General features: G+C 42.6%; 2 protein-coding genes and 1 pseudogene across 9 annotated transcripts; all 3 read right to left on the bottom strand.

Annotated features, from left to right (window-relative positions):
• Window positions 1-1,561: 1,561 nt before the first annotated feature.
• Window positions 1,562-4,011, bottom strand: LOC147967376 (obtusifoliol 14-alpha demethylase-like). 4 transcript variants are annotated; one of them, XM_087525248.1, is made up of 3 exons: window positions 3,563-4,011; window positions 2,890-3,392; window positions 1,562-2,788 (listed from the first exon to the last, which is right to left on the bottom strand). In XM_087525248.1, the coding sequence occupies exons 2-3, from the start codon at window positions 3,373-3,375 to the stop codon at window positions 1,799-1,801; spliced, it is 1,476 nt and encodes a 491-aa protein (XP_087381374.1). In that variant the 5' UTR covers window positions 3,376-3,392; window positions 3,563-4,011; the 3' UTR covers window positions 1,562-1,798. The 4 variants fall into 4 exon arrangements, with proteins under 4 accessions (XP_087381374.1, XP_087381373.1, XP_087381375.1 ...); XM_087525247.1 differs by having other exon boundaries at window positions 3,834-4,010; XM_087525249.1 differs by having other exon boundaries at window positions 3,871-3,998.
• Window positions 4,012-4,968: 957 nt separating this feature from the next.
• On the bottom strand, window positions 4,969-10,110 carry LOC147967375 (obtusifoliol 14-alpha demethylase-like). Of its 5 annotated transcripts, none has more exons than XM_087525242.1 (4): window positions 9,920-10,110; window positions 9,753-9,848; window positions 8,782-9,031; window positions 4,969-6,153 (listed from the first exon to the last, which is right to left on the bottom strand). In XM_087525242.1, exons 2-4 carry the CDS (start codon window positions 9,758-9,760, stop codon window positions 5,143-5,145), a joined length of 1,269 nt encoding a protein of 422 aa, XP_087381368.1. In that variant the 5' UTR covers window positions 9,761-9,848; window positions 9,920-10,110; the 3' UTR covers window positions 4,969-5,142. The 5 variants fall into 5 exon arrangements, with proteins under 5 accessions (XP_087381368.1, XP_087381366.1, XP_087381370.1 ...); XM_087525240.1 differs by having other exon boundaries at window positions 8,536-9,031; window positions 9,920-10,107; XM_087525244.1 differs by lacking the exon at window positions 9,753-9,848 and having other exon boundaries at window positions 8,536-9,031; window positions 9,920-9,951; window positions 10,014-10,097.
• Window positions 10,111-17,032: 6,922 nt separating this feature from the next.
• Window positions 17,033-18,532, bottom strand: LOC147967374 (uncharacterized; annotated as a pseudogene).
• Window positions 18,533-18,626: the final 94 nt, after the last annotated feature.

Here is an 18,626-nt window from a genome sequence, read left to right as displayed (position 1 = left end):
CCTCCGTTTCTAAATATAAACCATTTTAATTAAATATTTTAATGCGAACTATATATATATATATAGGTAAAACTGTGCAAATTCAATAATAATAGAATTGGGCATAATTTTCTAGTCTACTCTACTAGGCACGTCATGAGCGAGAAAGCTACACGTATCTAAGAATGGTTTCGAGTTTTAGCTTAGACTGACATGCATGCATGCATGCTACTCTTTTGTGGACTAAAAATAGACAAAAGTATGCTTCATTGCATGTGACATTTGTTGGCCTACATTTTTTAATTGTACTCCATTCGTCCCATAGTATAGTGAACATTGGTTTTCATGAAAATCAAGCTTCGTAAACTTTGATCAAGTTTGCTGAAAAAATCATCTACATCTACAATAAAAGAATATATACCATATAAAAAAGTATTTCATGATGAATATAATGGTATTGTTTTCGTATTCTAGATGTTGATAATTTTCTATATAAACTTGATCAAAGTTGATAAGGTTTGACCTTGAAAAAAAAAATCTAGTATACACTATACTCTCGGACGGAGGGAGTATAATATAAATAAACAAAAGAAATGCATGCAAGTCGTATTTGTGGTGGTTCGGGAGATATCAATTGAGCTGCTACGTAGATACCAATCCACGCTAGTATATTACTATGCGACAAACATGACCATTCTACCATGCAAATTTAATGATACTGCTAACTGGGGACAATTTTCTACTCTGCTTGTCACGTCACGAGCAAGGAAATTGCGTGTATCTATGATTCGTTTCAAGTTTTAGCTTAGACTGGCATGCACTCATGCTACTCTTTTGTGGACAGAGTAGACAATTGTATAAGTAAACAAAAAGAAAGACATGCAGGTCTTATTTCTGATGGTTGGGAAGATGTTTTTAGTGCACACCTGGGCTGCTACGTGAGAAAGGAATCTACTCAGTCGTATGAGAATGCTGAATGTACTACCCAAATTTAGTACTCCCTCCGTCCGAAAATATTTGTCGAAAGAATGAATGTATCTAGACGTATTTTAGTTTTAAATACATCAATTTTTATCCATTTGTCCGGCAAATATTTACGGACGGGGGGAGTATTGTAATTAAGATTTAAGAATCTTTCGCAAAAAAAATTAAGATTTAAGAATCAGTTCAAGTTTAACCTTGGGTTGACGTACATGGTTGCCATTGTGTGCATGATTGGGACACTAAGAAATTATAGTATGTCTCATATATATATATATATATATATATATATATATATATATATATATATATATATATATATATATATATATATATATATATATATATATATATATGGGTAGTGATGGGACATGGAGGAACCCATGGGCTCATCGGTGATAAGTTTTCCAAGTGAAAATAGACTATTCATCGGAGTCACCACTGACGAGTGACCACCCCTCCCCTCCCCTCCGCGCTCTCGTTCCGTCATTGTCAATATCAGTGCAAGATTGCAAGAAATATCAGCGTAAGATAGTGTGCCTACCACGAATTTTTTCGAATGAACAAAGGAGAAGTGAAAGGATAAAAAAGAGGAAAGACATTGAAAGCAACAAAGACAATATATTTATTTATTATGGACATAGTTGTGGGTATTGACCATACTCAAACCCTAGTCCGCTACTGAACGTAACATCATTGTCTCCCAATACAAGTATGTGTCATACAAATACTAACATACTTTTTTGTATGTTACACATATCAAAAGACATATGCATACAGTACATATTGATTGCATGAATACAAGTAGAAGTAGATCATATAGTTAAGCGACTGCAAATTAAATTCCATTTCTCGTATATCTCACGAGTAATTTTCCCTGTGGATCTGGCAAGAACTTGCTCCAGTCTGTGTTAGGGAAGGGAGAGACCAATTCGAGATCAAAGTTCCTCAGCAAATGGCTCCATATCACTTTGAGTTGCATGTAAGCATAAGCCTCTCCAGTGCAAACGTGCCTTCCACCACCAAATGATGTGTAAGAGAACTTGCCACCCACTTTGTCCTCTCTTCTTTCTGGGCCAAACCGATTTGGATCATACACCTGAGGGTCCGTATAAATGTAAGGGATATAATTGTTTACTATAGTAGGAGTTGCTACGATGTAGTCCTGCGGGATGTCATATTGTTGGCCTTCTTTCGTCTGCACCGTGAAGCGCTTATGGACCCTGCGAACCAGCAGTGGTGTTGCAGGGTTCTTCCGCAGCGCCTCCTTGATGCAATTATGCAGCGTATCCATCTCTAAGAAGGCATTGTATTCTGGTCCGTCCTTGTATTTCTTGGCGACTTGATGTTGCTCCTCAATGGCAGCTCTTAAGAAGGCTGGATGGCTGAGAAGACAAGCTCCAGTCCAAGTACTAGTATGAGAGCTGGTGTGTTTTCCAGCAAACAGCAAGCCAATGATCAACCCGGCTACCTCTTCTACTGTTGTAGGGCGACCATCTTTGTACTTGGAGTCAATCAGTTTCTGCAGCGTGTCCTCCTCCACTCGCCCAGAGCTCTTACGGGACTCGACAACATTAGAGAGGATCTCTGTTAGCCTTATACGTGCCCTATCACGCTGCCGGTTTGCTGGAGTTGGGAGATATGGGAACAAGAAGCTGATCAAGGTCACACCCTTTTCGATCTCGCGAAAAAGTGTGTAGACTTCATCAAACATATTCTCCCGGACCTCTTTTCCAAGCAAACATCGGCCTGATATCAACATAAGTAGCTGCTCGAACTCAAGCTTTAGATCAACTACGCCTTCCTCTCCCCACTTTGCAAAGAAATCCTGTGCATATACATGAGTCAATTAATACACCACACGTCCATCACACACACACACACACACACACACACACACACACACACACACAGAGTAAAAAGGCGCACCTCCACTTCTTGAAGCATTGGAGAAACATGGCTCCTTAACCTGGATGCCCTCAGTGCTTCACTGTGGAAGCGCATTTGTTCCATTCGGGTGGCGGTATCTCTACCATAACCAACTGCCTTGCCAAACATGGGCACTGTGAACTCAAGCAGATTACCATGGCTAATCTCTGACTCCAAACCTTGGAAGAAATGAGTCGTCGCCTCTGGCCCGATCAAGAGTGTTACCTTGATCACTCCAAAGCAACTTACACTGAAGACACTGCCATAGTTAACATATAGATAATTGAACATAGGTGGTAGACCCTTCTTCAGAAGGGTAGGTAATAATCCTAGGAGAGCAAGTCCATTCACCATGGGTGGAAGTTGGCCTGTTGTACGCTGTGGATCAATGTTGGTGATTCTTGCTCTTGTGATCTTGGTGGCCAATACAGTAATGAAAAGAAGAGCTATGGCCCACCACATCGTAGTGAGACTTGTCAAGTCCATGGTGATGTTTATTTGACCTGCAAGAACATTAGTATGAGTTACTCTCCCTCCCATTCATTTTATTAGGCCCATCTCTAAATAGACTGTTGTTGTTCTGTTGACAGTACATATATTGTACACTTCCCTACATGTACAACAGCTGAATAAACTTTTTATATAACCACGCATGCTTGAAGCTTAAATTTACCTGAGAACAAATCACATTCTTATGGACTCGGTGAACACCCAAGCATAACATATCGATGTTTATGCGGATCTAGCTAGTGGCATACAAATACTGACTGAGAGTAGAAAATAAAAAAAAAGCCAAAAAAGGAGAATGAATAAATCGCTAACGGCACTGATTAAAAGTACAGAATACTAGTAGAATAGACTATGCATGGTTTCATTATATTGCCTCAACAACGCGCATGCACCAAACTCTAATGAACAGAAGAGGTGGCAGCATGCATGCATACGTCAATACGTAGAGGCTTATTCGTCTCTTTCACGTACTAGCTAGTAGCAGCTAGTTAAATGGTATGTCTGCACTATCATCAAATTAGGGCTGCAATCTCTGCTAGCTAGCTAACTAGCAGTGAGTGAGTGCGAGATCTGTGCGGAGTAACACACAGGAAGGCAACTAAGGATATGAACATCGATATATAGAATATATACAGAGAGAGTGAGTGAGTGCAGTCTGGGAAGTCCAACATCAATTACAGCTACTCCTAGCTAGCAGCCACACTGTGACTAATGCCCGAGCCCGACCGTTGGTTCTTCTTGGTTGGAAATATCTCTGACTTTTGAGTACATAGTGTGGTGTCTTTTACCAGTGCTGCCGTACTCCCCACGTATGGAACGTCAAGTCCTAGCTAGTCGTAATCCATGGTTTCGTGCCCGAGTTGGAGTTTGCAACCTAATAGTCTGGGTCTGGCAATGACTACCAGAGAAAATACTACTCCCTCGCTTCTGGTTTGTATCTTAGGCCACGTTTTGACTATGAATTTAACTAGCAAAATATTCTCTCTCTCTCTCTCTCTCTCTCTCTCTCTCTCTCTCTCTCTCTCTCTGTGTGTGTGTGTGTAAATAATCAGCGACCCTTTTTGTAAGGAATAATAATTGGGCATGCATAGGGCCTCTTTGGTTCGTAAAATTCGCAAAACACAATAATCGGGGAGAAAGAGGCCGTGGTTTTCAACAAGAACTTGAAACACGCACACTTCTACAGATTATGCTATTACTGACAAAAGATCACAGATGCATGGTAGGAATATCCTTTTCAGATGAAGGCCACCATACGTGTCTAGGCCTTTGCCGAGAGTCCATGTCTTTGCCGAGTGCTTTCTGAATGGCACTTGTCAAAGAACAGGCTTTGCCGAGTGTCCAACCTTAGCCGAGGGCCTTTTTTTGCACTCGGTTTATGAGATCCTTTGCCGAGTGTCCAACAGGACGCACTACCAATCCGGGCCATTTCAGTAGTGAATAGTGAGTGCTCCATTTGGTTTTTTTAGGGGTGAATACTCCATTTAGTGCAAGCCTCACAAAATCTGCCAACCAGGAATCTTTTCAAATGCAACAGAAAAAAGTAGTGGAAGGACACAAAAGGACGGATGACATAGAAACCAACCAAGACTATGTATTTATTTCTTGATGAACATAATTGTGGGTACGGAACTACTAGCACTCAAAGCCAAGTCCGCCACTAAATGTGGCATCCAAACACGATTGCATTGATATTACACAGAAGTAAGCGTACATATACACATATAGGTTGCAGTAGATCAACTAATTAAGTGACTGCAAAATGCCATTCCTCTTATATTTTACGAGTAGTTTTCCTTGTGGCTCTGGCAAGAACTTGCTCCAGTCTGTCTTGGGGAAAGGGGAGATCAATTCGAGCTCAAAGTTCCTCAGCAAATGGCTCCATATCACTTTAAGTTGCATGTAAGCATAGGCCTCCCCGGTGCAAATGTGTCGTCCACCGCTAAATGACGTGTAAGAGAACTTGCCACCTACTTTGTCTTCTCTTCTTTCGGGGCCAAACCGGCATGGATCATATACCTGAGGGTCCTTATAGATATAAGAGATGTTATTGTTGACTATAGTGGGAGTTGCTACGATGTGGTCTTGCGGGATGTCATATTCTTTGCCCTCTTTCGTCTTCACCATGAAGCTCTTATGTGCTCTGCGGACCAGCATTGGTGTTGGAGGGTGCTTCCTTAGTGCCTCCTTGATGCAACTATGTAGTGTATCCATCTCTATAAATGCATTGTAGTCTAGCCCCATGTCCTTGTATTTGCTACTGATTTGTTGTTGCTCCTCAATGGCAGCTCTCAAGAAAGTTGGATGGCTGAGTAAACAAGCTGCAGTCCAAGTACTAGTGTGAGAGCTGGTGTGTTTTCCAGCAAACAACAAGCCAATGATTAGCCCGACTACCTCTTCTACCGTTGTAGGGCGACCATCTTTGTACTTAGAGTCGATCAATTTCTGCAGCGTGTCCTCCTCAACTCTGCCAGAGTTCTTACGGGAATTGACGACATCGGAAAGGATTTGTGTTAGCCTTATGCGCGCTCTATCTCGCTGCCGGTTTGCTGGAGATGGGAGATATGGGAACAAGAAGCTGATCAAAGTCACACCATTGTCTTCAATCTCGTGAAATAGTGTGTAGACTTCATCGAACATGTTCTCTCGAACCTCTTTTCCGAGCAAACACCTGCTTGAGATCAACATGAGTAACTTCTCGAACTCAAGCTTTAGATCAACTATGCCTTCATCTCCCCATTTTGCAAAGTAACCCTGCATGAATGCATCGATACAACATAAGTTTTGTGCAACTTGTATGTAAACATGTACTCTAGAACAGATGAGTAATTTATGGTTTAAACTTTGTAACGAAAAGATGCCTGTGCATGCATAAACCGAGCTAGAGGCCCTTTTCGGGGCAAAAATACACTAGTAGAAAAAGGGTCAAACGTGAAGCACATTAGTGCCGGTTTGTATTTGAGTCGGCACTAATGTATACATTAGTGCCGGTTCCAACGGCTAGCCGGGCCGCTTTCATTAGTACCGGTTTGTGGCGAACCTTTAGCACCGGTTCGTGCCACGAACCGGTACTAATGACAGTGGTGGCAGGATGTTGTCAGACTGGGGCCCCTCCAGCCCCTTTAGTACCGGTTCTTGGCACGAACCGGTACTAAAGGTCGTCCTACATAAACCCTTCGTCCACCCGAGCTCGCTCTGTTCTTCCCCTTTCCCCTCTCCTCTCTGTTCTTTCCCTCTTCCTCTCGAGCTCATCACACATTTTGCCCAAAATTTGTCAAGATTTGAAGGCCCCCATCCATTCAAATGATCACAAAGGTTAGCAACTTTGTCCTTTCATCTCTCATTGCTAGATTAGCTCTTGCAATGCTTTATATAGTGATTAATTTGTGATTTTAGTAATTTGGGAGGATATATATATATATATATATATATGTGTGTGTGTGTGTGTGTGTGTGTGTGCTAGTATTTGATTTATATGCAATTTGAGGTCAAAAATAACACTTAGTTTGCATATGTAGATGTGGTTTACTTAGTGCCTTCTAAATCTCCGTCGTAACCACCGTCGATCGCCCGCACCGTCCCGTCGCCGGCACCACCTTATGGTGAGCCTCTTGTTCATGAAATTTTATATAAAAATTGATATTTGTGTGATTTGGATATATAGTTACTCGTATAATTATCTTACCCGTACGTTGTTTGTTATACATATAGTGCCATGGTCATGAACCACTTCCAATTGTCATCGTGCTCCGAAGGCACCAATTAGGCTAATGCCACTGGCTCCGAAGGCAACATACATATGTAGGAGAAATTGTATATAGCTATACATGTGTGTATGTGTAAATTAATATGATGGTTTGTGAGACATTGATGATATATATATGATTGGTTCTACTAAAAATTCTATATATATATATATATATATATATATATATATATATATATAAAATTGGTTCTACTAGGTATGCTAAACTAAGCCTGAGCGCAAATTCCTTATTCTGCACTCCGGCCAGAACACGCGCTCATGCTCCTCTAAACAACTCAAGGCGCGCACGCTAACCGGCATGCAGTTGCTTCCCACTTGATCGTAAAGCATGAGTAACATGTAGTAAAACACACTAACCACGTTACAAGGATCACACTTCTATTTGTTTCTAATTTGGTGGTAACCGATGGTAACCGATGCTAACCACGTTACAAAGTAGTAGTTCTAGTAATTTATTTATTTCTCTGGAATGGAGGGTCTTATATAGCCACGTTATGTTCACTTTTGCATGTATGGTAACAACAAGTGGTAGATCTAGTAATTCATGGTAACGCCAAGTTGGGCTCAATTATAAATCTATGGTAACGCCACGTTGTACTTCTAGTAATGGGGAAAACTAAAATTTAATACTAGTAGTAATGAGGTGTCATAATCAAATTACCACATACCCAAAGCTAACAACAATTGGCACGTACAGAAGTCATTTACCCGGCTAGTTAACAAGGCAAATCTAGTGCGGTAATCATTTTACTATATTTTGCAAACCGTTACGAGGGTCTAAACTAAAAGAGATGTGGTCAGCTAATTTGGCTGGGCGTGGTGGTCTATGCAGCCAGTTAATCAATTATTGATGTTACGATGGTTTCCATCCTTTTTACGATCAAGCGGAGGGAGGTCTGTTGGTTGGCTAATTTGTGGCACTGCGCGCGGACGTCCGGTCCGCCCACCTAGCCGGAGCGCATGATTAGCGATTCTACGCTCGGGTGTACTTTAGCGCTACAATATATATATAACGTGTACAATGTGTAGTACCGTAAAATACCAGCAAACGAAAAAAAATTAAAATGGAAAACACAAAATTAAATGAAAAAGAAATCATAAAACCAAAAACCCCCCAAACATTTTAGTACCGGTTGGTGTTACCAACCGGTACTAAAGGGCTCCCGGCCCCCGGAGCTAGCTCGTGCCACGTGGTTTCCCTTTAGCACCGGTTCGTGCTGAACCGGTATTAAAGGGGGGGGGGGCTTTAGTGCCGAAACTTTAATGCCGGTTCCTAAACCGGCACTAAAGGGTCTTACGAACCGGTGCTATTGCCCGGTTCTGCACTAGTGATAACAAATGAGTAAGGGCACAGCCTGTTTGCTACGCACCTCCACTTCTTGAAGCATGGGATAAACATGGCTCCTCAACCTTGATGGTCTCAATGCTTCGATATGGAAGCGCATTTGTTCAGTTCGGGTGGCGGTATCTCTGCCATAACCAACTGCTTCACCAAACATGGGCACAGTGAACTCAAACAGATTACCGTGGCTAATCTCCGACTCCAGACCTTGGAAGAAATGAGCCGTCACCTCTGGCCCGATCAACAGTGTTACCTTCACTCCAAATGAACTTACCATGAATACACTGCCATATTTGACATATAGATCATTCGTCATTGCCGGTAGACCCTTGTTGAAAAGGGTAGGTAATAGTTTGAGGAGAGCAACTCCATTCACCAGGGGAGGAAGTTGACCTGTTGTACGATGTAGATCAACGGTGGTGAATCTTGCTCTTGAAATCTTGGTGACTAACACGGTGATGAAAAGAAGAGCCACGGCCCACCACACTGCGGTAAGACTTGTTAAGTCCATGTTGTTATTTGGCCTGCAAGAACATTAGTATGAGTTACTCCCTCCCCTTCATTTTGTTAGGCACATCTCTATGAGTTGGATTGACTAGGAGTCCTTTTATGGACGTCACATAAATGGACTGTTAAGATGTTAGAGTATATATTGTACACCATGCATGATGCTTATAGAACTATATATGATGCTTAAATTTACTTGAGAACAAATCGATTAAACTTGGAATCTGATAAAGTACCCGATGTCAGGTACGTGCACATGGCAAAAGGAACGTTTTTTGTGACATTTTATATTTGTTGAGGATGGCAAGTTTAGTGGGCAAGCATGGCAAATCTGTCTTAGTTTATCTTTTTGCTAGGAAAATTGCTGTGCTTGTAAGAAAAATGGACATCCACGCATCAACTAAAATTGCCATAAAAATCGTTTGTTTTGCCATGTGCAAGTACCTGACGTCAGGTACTTATCATTTTCGTTAAACTTCTTGTACGACTAGAAGTCCTTTTATACACTTAGAATTGAATAAACTTCTTATATAACCATGATGCTTAAATTTACTTGAGAACAAATTTCATTTTTATATACTCAGTGAATAACCAAGCATATATAACTTACTTTTTTGAAAAGATGGACAGCACCCAGGGCCTAACCGAACATAACATATGGATGTTTCTACAAATCTAGCTAGCTTGGCTTACAAATATTGACTTGGAGTAAAAAATAAAAAGGAAAAAACAAGGTACCATATCATGCAGCTGACATGACAATATTACTGATATATATGCCAAGAGAAAAAAAAATCACAAATCGTGAAGCAACTTAGCGTGCAGATAGGAGACCTGGCAAGTTAAAATTAATTAATCCACAGCGCTAACTTTAGAAAGAAGATCTAGCTAGCATGCATACATACCTCAATATGTCTCGGCAAAGAGGGTTGTGAGCTCATGAGTGTATGTATACTACCTGCTAGCTGGTTAGTGTCTCACATATATATATCATGTAGCATCGTAAATTAGAACCGTCCTCAGCGCCGCACATAGAAAACACAGGAAGGAGGTAAGGACACTTAACATGGATAGCTAGAATATATAGAGAGAGTGAGTGCAGGGTACCAAGCTATGTATGACTAACTGTTATACCAGCACGGTCCACACGGGCAAGCTAGCTAGTAGTAACAGTTTGGGAAGTCCAACATTACTTCTAGCTTAACTAGCATCCAAGCTTAGCTAGTATCCACTGTGACTAATGCATGCACGTGTTTCTTCCTGTTCAAAATTGAGCTTTGACTCTTTTCAGTAGCTAGCATAGATACCGTACTGTGTTCTACTAGTATTCGGCGGGTAATCAAGTTGGAGTCTGCAACTTAATTGTATGACAGTGACTAGGAGAAAATAGCACTGAAAGGTATTAAGTGCCTAACTATTATGTAGCTCACCATATTTGCACAGAATCGAGGGTCAAATAATATCTTTAAGCATATATCACTGCCTACTCTTTTGAAAAACCTCAGGCGTCAGTGATCACATGGGCGGCTAGTAGTTGGAGTGTTGGACTACACAACACTAGATAAACATGTTGACTGATAGACCGTGCTGAGCCGTCACAAATTTTGAACATGGTTAAGCAGGTCAAGACTCTAGCTGCTGGGAGAAATATTTGTAGTCACAACTTGGTTACTATGCTAAAACTAGCCAAAACACTGCATGTTCGATTGGCAACAGTCTTTTTTTTCTTTTGAGTGAAGATTGGCAACAGTCAAATTAAGAAGAAGAGAGAAAGCAATTTACAACAGTACGCCATTGGCATACTCTCGAAAAAAATTAAGAAGAAGAAGAAGATACCCCCCTCCCCCCCCCCCCCCCCCCCCCCCCCGCGTCGTCCTTCCTGGTTCACTCGGGGGCGAAACCCTAGCCCGCCGCCACAAGCCCACTCCCCTGGTCTCCCTCCCCCACCGCCGCCGTCGGCCTTCGCCGGGCCTAGCTCGCGCGGTGGTTGGCGGCGGCGGGGCGTCCACTCGCGCCATCTGCGTCGGTTAGCCCGCCCCTCCTCCCTGGTCGCCCTCCCTGGTTCACTCAGGGGCGAAACCCTAGCCCGCCGCCACAAGCCCACTCCCCTGGTCTCCCTCCCCCACTGCCGCCGTCGGCCTTCGCCGGGCCTGGCTCGCACGGTGGTTGGCGGCGGCGGGGCGTCCACTCGCGCCATCTGCGTCGGTTAGCCTGCCCCTCCTCCCTGGTCGCCCTCCCTGGTTCACTCAGGGGCGAAACCCTAGCCCGCCGCCACAAGCCCACTCCCCTGGTCTCCCTCCCCCACCGCCGCCGTCGGCCTTCGCCGGGCCTGGCTCGCGCGGTGGTTGGCGGCGGCGAGACGTCCACTCGCGCCATCTGCGTCGGTTAGCCCGCCCCTCCTCCCTGGTCGCCGCTGTGGGTTTCGCCTCTCCCCTTTTCTGCATCGGCGCTCTCCCTCGTCGACTGTCCCTGGCACCGCCCCATCCGCCGGATCCGGTGCTGGTGGTGGCTCTGACGGCGGCTGGCTGCTAGATCCGGCTGCCTCACTCTGGGCCAGGGTGGCGGCCTTGCGCCTGTTTAGGCTTGCCGCGGTCGTTCTGGAGTCGCCGGATCCAGGGCCCTGGCGGCTGCTGGCCATCGACTTTTGCCGGATCTGGCCTTTGGGGACGCTGCAGACGCGATTTTGTTCTCCGGGGAGGCGCGTGGTGTCTACGGAGATGCTCCTGGTGGGTGTGGCGGGGATGTCGGCTGGCTGCAGATGTGATGCGTGTGGTGGTTGGATGCCGAGGCGGCGACCCCGGATTGTGCGGACATCGTCGTCTCTGCGGCGAGCGGCGCTTGTGGGTGCTAATCCGTGACTTTGGCGTGTGGGCGGCGAGGTTGCGGCGGACGTGTTCTACGGTGGCGGGACGCCCCATCGGCCGGCGTTCCTGCTTTTGATGAAGACCTTCGTCCCTCCCAGCTGGCTTGCGCCCTTCTGGTCAGATCTGGGACCGTGTGGGCGGGGTGTGGAGCGGGACCGGGGGAAACCCTTGGTCATTGGCGGCGGCCACGACATTGACGGCGCCATTGGCGTCGACTCCCTCCTTGGAGGCCTTGTTGAGGTCCCCTCCTAATCGCTGCTTTGCATCCTGGTGGTGAAAGCTCTAGCTCCCCTTGCGGACAGCGGCGGCGTGCTGTCGTCGCATCCCTTCTTGGAGGCGTCGTCCGGGGCGCATGGCTGCAAGGTTGGCGCTTGCTACTTGTTTGTGGGCGGATGGTGGCGCCTTCATGTTCATCCTCTTCCGTCGGTCTTCGTCTGTGGTATCGTCTTCAACTCGCGTTTGGATGTGCAGTTGGCTGTGCCCGGTGGTGAGGTCATGGTAGTCCTGTGGGTGTGGTTCAAGCTCTGGTTCCTCACGTCTGGGATGCTCTGCTGGTTCTGTTCATGCCGCTCTCGGTGAGCTTTCTACCTTCCGACGGTTCGGCGCCCTTCGAGCCAGGGCGAGAGGATTGTGGTCTTCTTTGGAGGTTGATTAGGATGGCATGCTTTCAGGCTCTGCAGGAGTAGGTGATGGCGTTGGCCTCTGACGCTGGTGCTGCTTGTGTTCTCACCCTGTTGCCGGTGTAGCTGTTGTTCTAGACGTTTGGCCTTTACAATTCAGGCTGGGACCCCTCTTCTATTTTTCGTTTGCCTGTATTGCTGTTAGGTTGTGAGTTGTTCTAGCACCTTGTATCTTTGCCGTTTTTCTTGTAAGTTGTCTGTTTGTAATCCTGGCCGATTGATGGCTTTGTTAATTCAAAACCGGGCTAGGTTCGAGCCTTTTCTCGGGCTCGGCCGTCGCCTTTTCTCTAAAGAAGAAGAAGAAGAAGAAGAAGAAGAAGAAGAAGAAGAAGAAGAAGAAGAAGAAGAAGAAGAAGAAGAAGAAGAAGAAGAAGAAGAAGAAGAAGGAGAAGAAGAGATTGGGTGGTGGAGGAGGAGGGCAATAACTAGAGGCGGTTACCTAGCTAGTATTAGTGGTCGATAGATTAACATCACTAAACGCCGCCGAGTGCTAGAGACCCATCACCTAGACACCACCTTTGCTCAAGTAAATGTTGCATTAATTCTCCTTAGTCTATTTCTCCTTTTAGCTAGTATCATGCATGCCAACTAAGCAATTTTGATGAGGTGATATAGAATTAAATGAATAAAGAAAGCGTTGAGTATCATATTATAAGACTGTATCACAATAAATTGTATATTATTATATGTCATGCATGGCAACAAATGAGACCACCTAAAATACTAGTTTTTTTTGCGGGGACACCTAGCTAAGATACTACTATATAATACTCCCCACTAGCTATTACTTATTTTATTCTTAAGTTAGTACTTAGTTAAATTCCCTGGTTTACTGTCTGCCTAGCAACCAATAGAGTAAACTATTCCCAAACTACCGTTTGAGTGCGAACGTAGTTGCGTACATGACAACATAGTTGTGGAGTTGGTAGTTTCCTTCTAGTAGCTCTTTGGTGGTAACAATACCCATGAAAAGAGAGGTAAAAATTGGCATACCTTTTGCTAAATAGGGTAACCCGGATGAAATGTTGTTAAATGAGGTAATTAGTGCCAGAAATATCAATGTAGGGGGTGAAAACTAAAATTTACTCTAGATAGAAGTCCCCTCTGCTTATTTGGAAAAATTCTCTTCCACTGATCTTGTGCAAATGGACAATTCCAGAAGAGATTAATAAGAGTTCCCTCTTGACTATCACAATATCAGCACGGTTGAAGCTTTGATGATGGAATGGCTTTATGTGAAGAAGATATCTACATTTATACAACCATGTAACAACATTCAGAAGAAAACTTTGTGTTCAAGTTGGGCAGCACATTTCCAAAGCTTAGCAAAGAGGAAGTGACCCCCCCCCCCCTTTTCTTGGGTCAAGGACTCATGGGCCAAAGTGCACGACACAGACGTGATCACCACCTTCTCTACCGAGCTCCGATGCCCGGAGTTGACTCAAAAGATCAGGCGCAAGTCCCCACAGATGACACCAGAGCTCTTCGACATTGCCAAAAACTACACTACCGGGATGTAAGTGGTCCTCAACAAGCAAAAGTACAACGAGGGGAAAGATAGAGGAGCGCCCAAGTCATCCAAGGCCAAAGCCACCAGAGTCTCCCAGATCCAAGAGCGCTCGCGGATTGTCAAGGAGGAACAACAATCATAAGCGCGAGAGCGATGATAAGGATGACCTTGTCGCGACGGCCAAACATGCCCTGACATGGGGTATCGACATCGCAACCCGAAAGAAAAGAGGAATAGATCTCTTTTGAAACTAGAAAACCAAGAAGCCATTGTGGGTGAATATTGTCGAAGATCTTTGGATTGTTTGGTTTCAAGATATTCGAAGCAGCAGCCGCTATGGCTTTGAAGAAGAAAGGCATGTTAAAGTTGGTCTTGAGCTAAATGACAAGCCTCTCCATGGGATGGTGAATGTGAAACATAGGTTCACCAGTTGGAGCTGAAACTGCAACTCCAGAAGGGATTTTGAGCATTTCGATGGGCTAGAAAAGAAAACTAATGATATTCAAAAAAATAACCAAAAATAACATCTGCAAATGATCCTTCGCATAATTCTCTAATAAAGAACAAAAACTTACCCTTCACATAGTCTAGTTTGACTCAAATGAGTTGTGTCAATATCAAGAATACAAACAAGCATGAGAAAGGTTGTTGAACACCAAGCATGCCAGCAAACCTCTCTCGAGTGTAAACTTTGATCAAATCAAAATGATGACTCTGAGTTTTGATTTTTTACTTTTTCAAATTTGCATACTTTTTTCAAACTCACAAACTTTTTACTAAAATATTTTTAAACTTACGAATGTTTTTCTCAAATCTGTGGATACTTTTTTCAAATTCACAAACGTTTTCATTTTTTGTGAACTTTCCTCAAATTCATCAAATTTTTCAAACTTTGTGAAAAAAATTCAAATTCATGAACTCTTTCATAATTATGAGTTTTTTTAAAATGTTAAATTTTTTCAAAAAACGTGTTTATTTTTTATTTTTATGAACTTCCTTTTCAAATTTATTTTGCTTTTTCAAATCCATGAACTTTTTGTAAACCGACCAACATTTCATAAATCCATGAACTTTTCTAATTTCACGAACATATTCAAAATCACAAAATCCTGAACCAGCAGCACCACAAAACTGACAAGTAAGTGAAGCGAAGGAGTGAAGTTTAATAGGCCACAGCCCACTTCCGTTCGCATGAGCGTCGGTTCCCGATTCGACGCTATAGGCGCTTTTTCTCAGCTATGTATCGCTTTTTCTCTCTGCATTTTTCTCTTTTTTCGATGCTAGCATAGGTTATATTTATCTTTTAAAACAATATTTTATTTTTTAGTGTTTCTTTGTTTTATTTAATTTTTCTTCGATGTCCACTGGTAATTGATTTCTTCTTTTTCCTTTTTCATTTTTTTCAACTCATTTTTTTAACACATTGTAAATTTTTCATATATATTAGAGACATTTTAGACAAGTTTAATATTTTATAAATTCGTAATTAACCTTTTTTGAATTTATGTTTTGATGTTTAACTTTTACACATTGTACATTTTTCCTATACATCTGAAACATTTTATATATACGTTTAACAATTTTTGAAGTACAAGTAAACATTTTTCAAGTATGCATTGAACATTTTTATAATGAAACAAAACCGTTTTTCAACCTACACTGTTTTTTTAATTGTAAAAATATAATTTTTAAATTTCATGAATGTTTATTTAAACACATGAGCTTTTCCAAATAGCACGTGATTTTTTTAGAATGTTGTGACACATTTTTTTAATTTTGCAAACACTTTTTGCATTGCTTAAACATTTTTAAAATTTCATGAACATTTTTTTGGAACGCATGACCAGTTTTTTAAATGTCTTGATAATTCTTTTTGGATGCTACGAACAATTTTTTTAACCACATGAACATTTTATAAATGTTCAGTGATATTTAAAACAAATAACTAATGTAATATTTAAAATATTTTAAAATAATAATAAACACACAAACCAAACAGAATGCTAAGCGTCTTGATGCAAAAGGACAATTCCAAACGAGAGATGAAGAACAATTTCTCTTGAATTCACTAGTAAAATTGGTCTTGAGCTGAATGAGAAACCTCTCTATGGGGTGGTGAATGCTAAGCGTGGTCCACGGCTCCATGAGAGATTTTGGGTATTTTGATGGGCTAGACCAGAAAACTAATGATATGCGGAAAACAACCAAAACATATACCATCTACAATAATCCTTCGCACAACTCTCTAATAAAGTACAAAAAAATTATCCTTCACATAGTCTAGTTTGAATCAAATGAGTTGTGCCAATATCACAAATACAAGCAATCACGAGAAAGGTTGCAATGTCACTGCATATTTAAATCAACTCCTTGAATTGATTCATTTAAAATGGTAGAAATAGTGATCGGTTAATTTGGCTAGAACACAAGGTGAAAACTGATGCCATGACATTTCGTCAACAACACTTTCATCCACTATTTTGAGCTCAGTATATATATGAGAAAAACAATCCAATATTTGGCTAGAACACAACTACATTGGACACTCAACTAGACTACGTTGATGAACTAGCTCAAATCAACCATCACACATATATAGCGAATTTGATTGCAACGTGTGCGCACAAAATATCCAGACATGATCTTGAAACTCATTTGGCCACTACTTTCTGATAATAAGTGTGGCTCTTCTCTTGGGCTCACTTCTCACTAATGTCGGCGTCTCCAAAAGACTATGTCCCAACAAATTAACAAAACACTAACAAGGTGGCAGGTTCCCATAACAAAACAAGGTCTTGATTAGCATAGATCGGCGATGCTCGATGCTGATTTTCACACCGCTGGAAAGCGGTAGCAACGCCTGCACCAACGAGTTGGCCCTTGAATCTTCTTCATGGCAGTGGATTTTGATTCTCTCGATACAAGGGTAGTTGCCTGAGCCCGACAACGGTGCTCTCTTGTCGACTACAAAGCAGATTTAGCACCCTTGCATGTACTACATTTCTCCTGCAGAGTGTCAACATTAAGGTACTATATTAGCAAGGGCCTAAGAGGTCCTACTGTTCCAGCGGGTCAATTGGTATTTAGAGATGGTTCCAGGTGGTTACCATTTCGAGTTTAAAACTTAGCTCGTTCAACTTGGGCGAACGATGTAGGAGGCGACGCGGCGGGTAGAAGTAAGCAGCTAGGCTCCAATCACCCAACAACAGACTTGTCAGGTTGCTGAACACCGGGCATGTCTGCAAACCTCTCTCAGATGTGAACTTTGATGAAATCAAAATGATGACAGTGAGTTTAGTAGTTGATTATTCGATACTTTTAAGCTAGCTTGTTAAGATACACATATATAGGAGGGGAAACAAGTAAGCTGAAAAAAGTGAAGATCCTTTGAATTTACATCCGAGAAGAAACTATATAACAAAATCTAACCAAGGAAGCAAATATATTCACCTAGACTCGTATGGATATGAAAAGAAAACTAGTTTGTACCTCAGGTAATGGTGTCTGCAACTCCAAGGCGTCGGATGTGAGAGGCCAGCAAGTAGACCAATGACCCATAAGTAGACCATGACCCAGAAGTAGACCATGACCAAGTATTGTGCTTTCCATAAACTGAAATGTGTCATATCTCAGGCTAACTGAAGTTGTTACTAGAAAGAACATATCCCTGGTTAATATAGCACAGAAATGACATCATGATTCTAAGATAGAGAGATGGGTAAGATTGCTAGCACAAATCAGGACACCTTGGTGATAAGGTAGCTAATGATATGTAGAACCTTGAGTGACCTCGATGAGATCTCCATCAAGTCCACCAAACAACAATGCTCTAGCTCTAAATGCTCAAGGATTGGACAGTCGCAGTTCAGCGACCTAAAGAACTCATCTCTCGACAAGAGAGATTGGAGCCTGACTATTTTGAGGTGTTGTATACAAAACATGGTTGTGCTATCCAGAAACACGGGTCCTGAAACATGAAGGAGATGAACTTTGTGCATCATGACATGAAGAATCCACTCACAACACATGATACTATCAACTTCATGGACAAAGATCTGGGATTCATCCAAGGAAGCAGTGTTGTCACGTAAGAGCAGCAACGAGCAAGCGATCCCCGATCTTATCTAACTTGTCACCATCCATGAAGTTCTGGTGATCGATGCAAATGAATGGCGTAGAAGCCCGGAGATAGCGCCACCTCGTCGAGAGCAGACTTGTGTGCATGGCCCCCACCATTGACCAGAAGGACATCACATGGTGGAGCAGCTCGTTGGGAAGGCTCCTATCATCGGTGCCTCACGTGCTCTTGGAACTGAAGGGGATTGAGGCTAGTTCTGACATTTCACCACACAGCCGACTGCATGGATCCAGCAGTGCAACGAATGAATACTTAAAATCAGACATACACGATGTAGATAGCTTTGAAGTTAGAAACACCAAATGAGCTGAGAATGTTCCATGCATGATACGTCTATCAAAAAAGAAAAGAGAAAGGTATGCTTTTGATCCCTTAAGTTTACCAAAAGTCTACATCTAGTCCCTTAAGAATTTTTGGGCA

The sequence above is a fragment of the Triticum urartu genome, chromosome 5A (genome assembly GCF_056163025.1).
Source record: "Triticum urartu cultivar PI428250 chromosome 5A, HENAU_Tu73, whole genome shotgun sequence".
In the NCBI taxonomy this organism is placed as follows: domain Eukaryota; kingdom Viridiplantae; phylum Streptophyta; class Magnoliopsida; order Poales; family Poaceae; genus Triticum; species Triticum urartu.
This window is presented reverse-complemented; position numbering and strand designations above follow the sequence as displayed.

Excerpts from the sequence above, each read along its gene's own strand:
- LOC147967376 (XM_087525245.1), bottom strand. The coding sequence starts at position 3,429 with ATGGGAGGGAGAGTAACTCATACTAATGTTCTTGCAGGTCAAATAAAC. Across the intron at positions 2,789-2,889 it reads CAATGCTTCAAGAAGTGGAG|GATTTCTTTGCAAAGTGGGG; the intron begins GTGCGCCTTTTT and ends GTATATGCACAG.
- LOC147967375 (XM_087525244.1), bottom strand. The coding sequence starts at position 10,082 with ATGTTAAGTGTCCTTACCTCCTTCCTGTGTTTTCTATGTGCGGCGCTG. Across the intron at positions 9,952-10,013 it reads GGACGGTTCTAATTTACGAT|GCTCACAACCCTCTTTGCCG; the intron begins GCTACATGATAT and ends ATACACTCATGA. Across the intron at positions 9,032-9,919 it reads CTTTGCCGAGACATATTGAG|GCCAAATAACAACATGGACT; the intron begins GTATGTATGCAT and ends ATGTTCTTGCAG.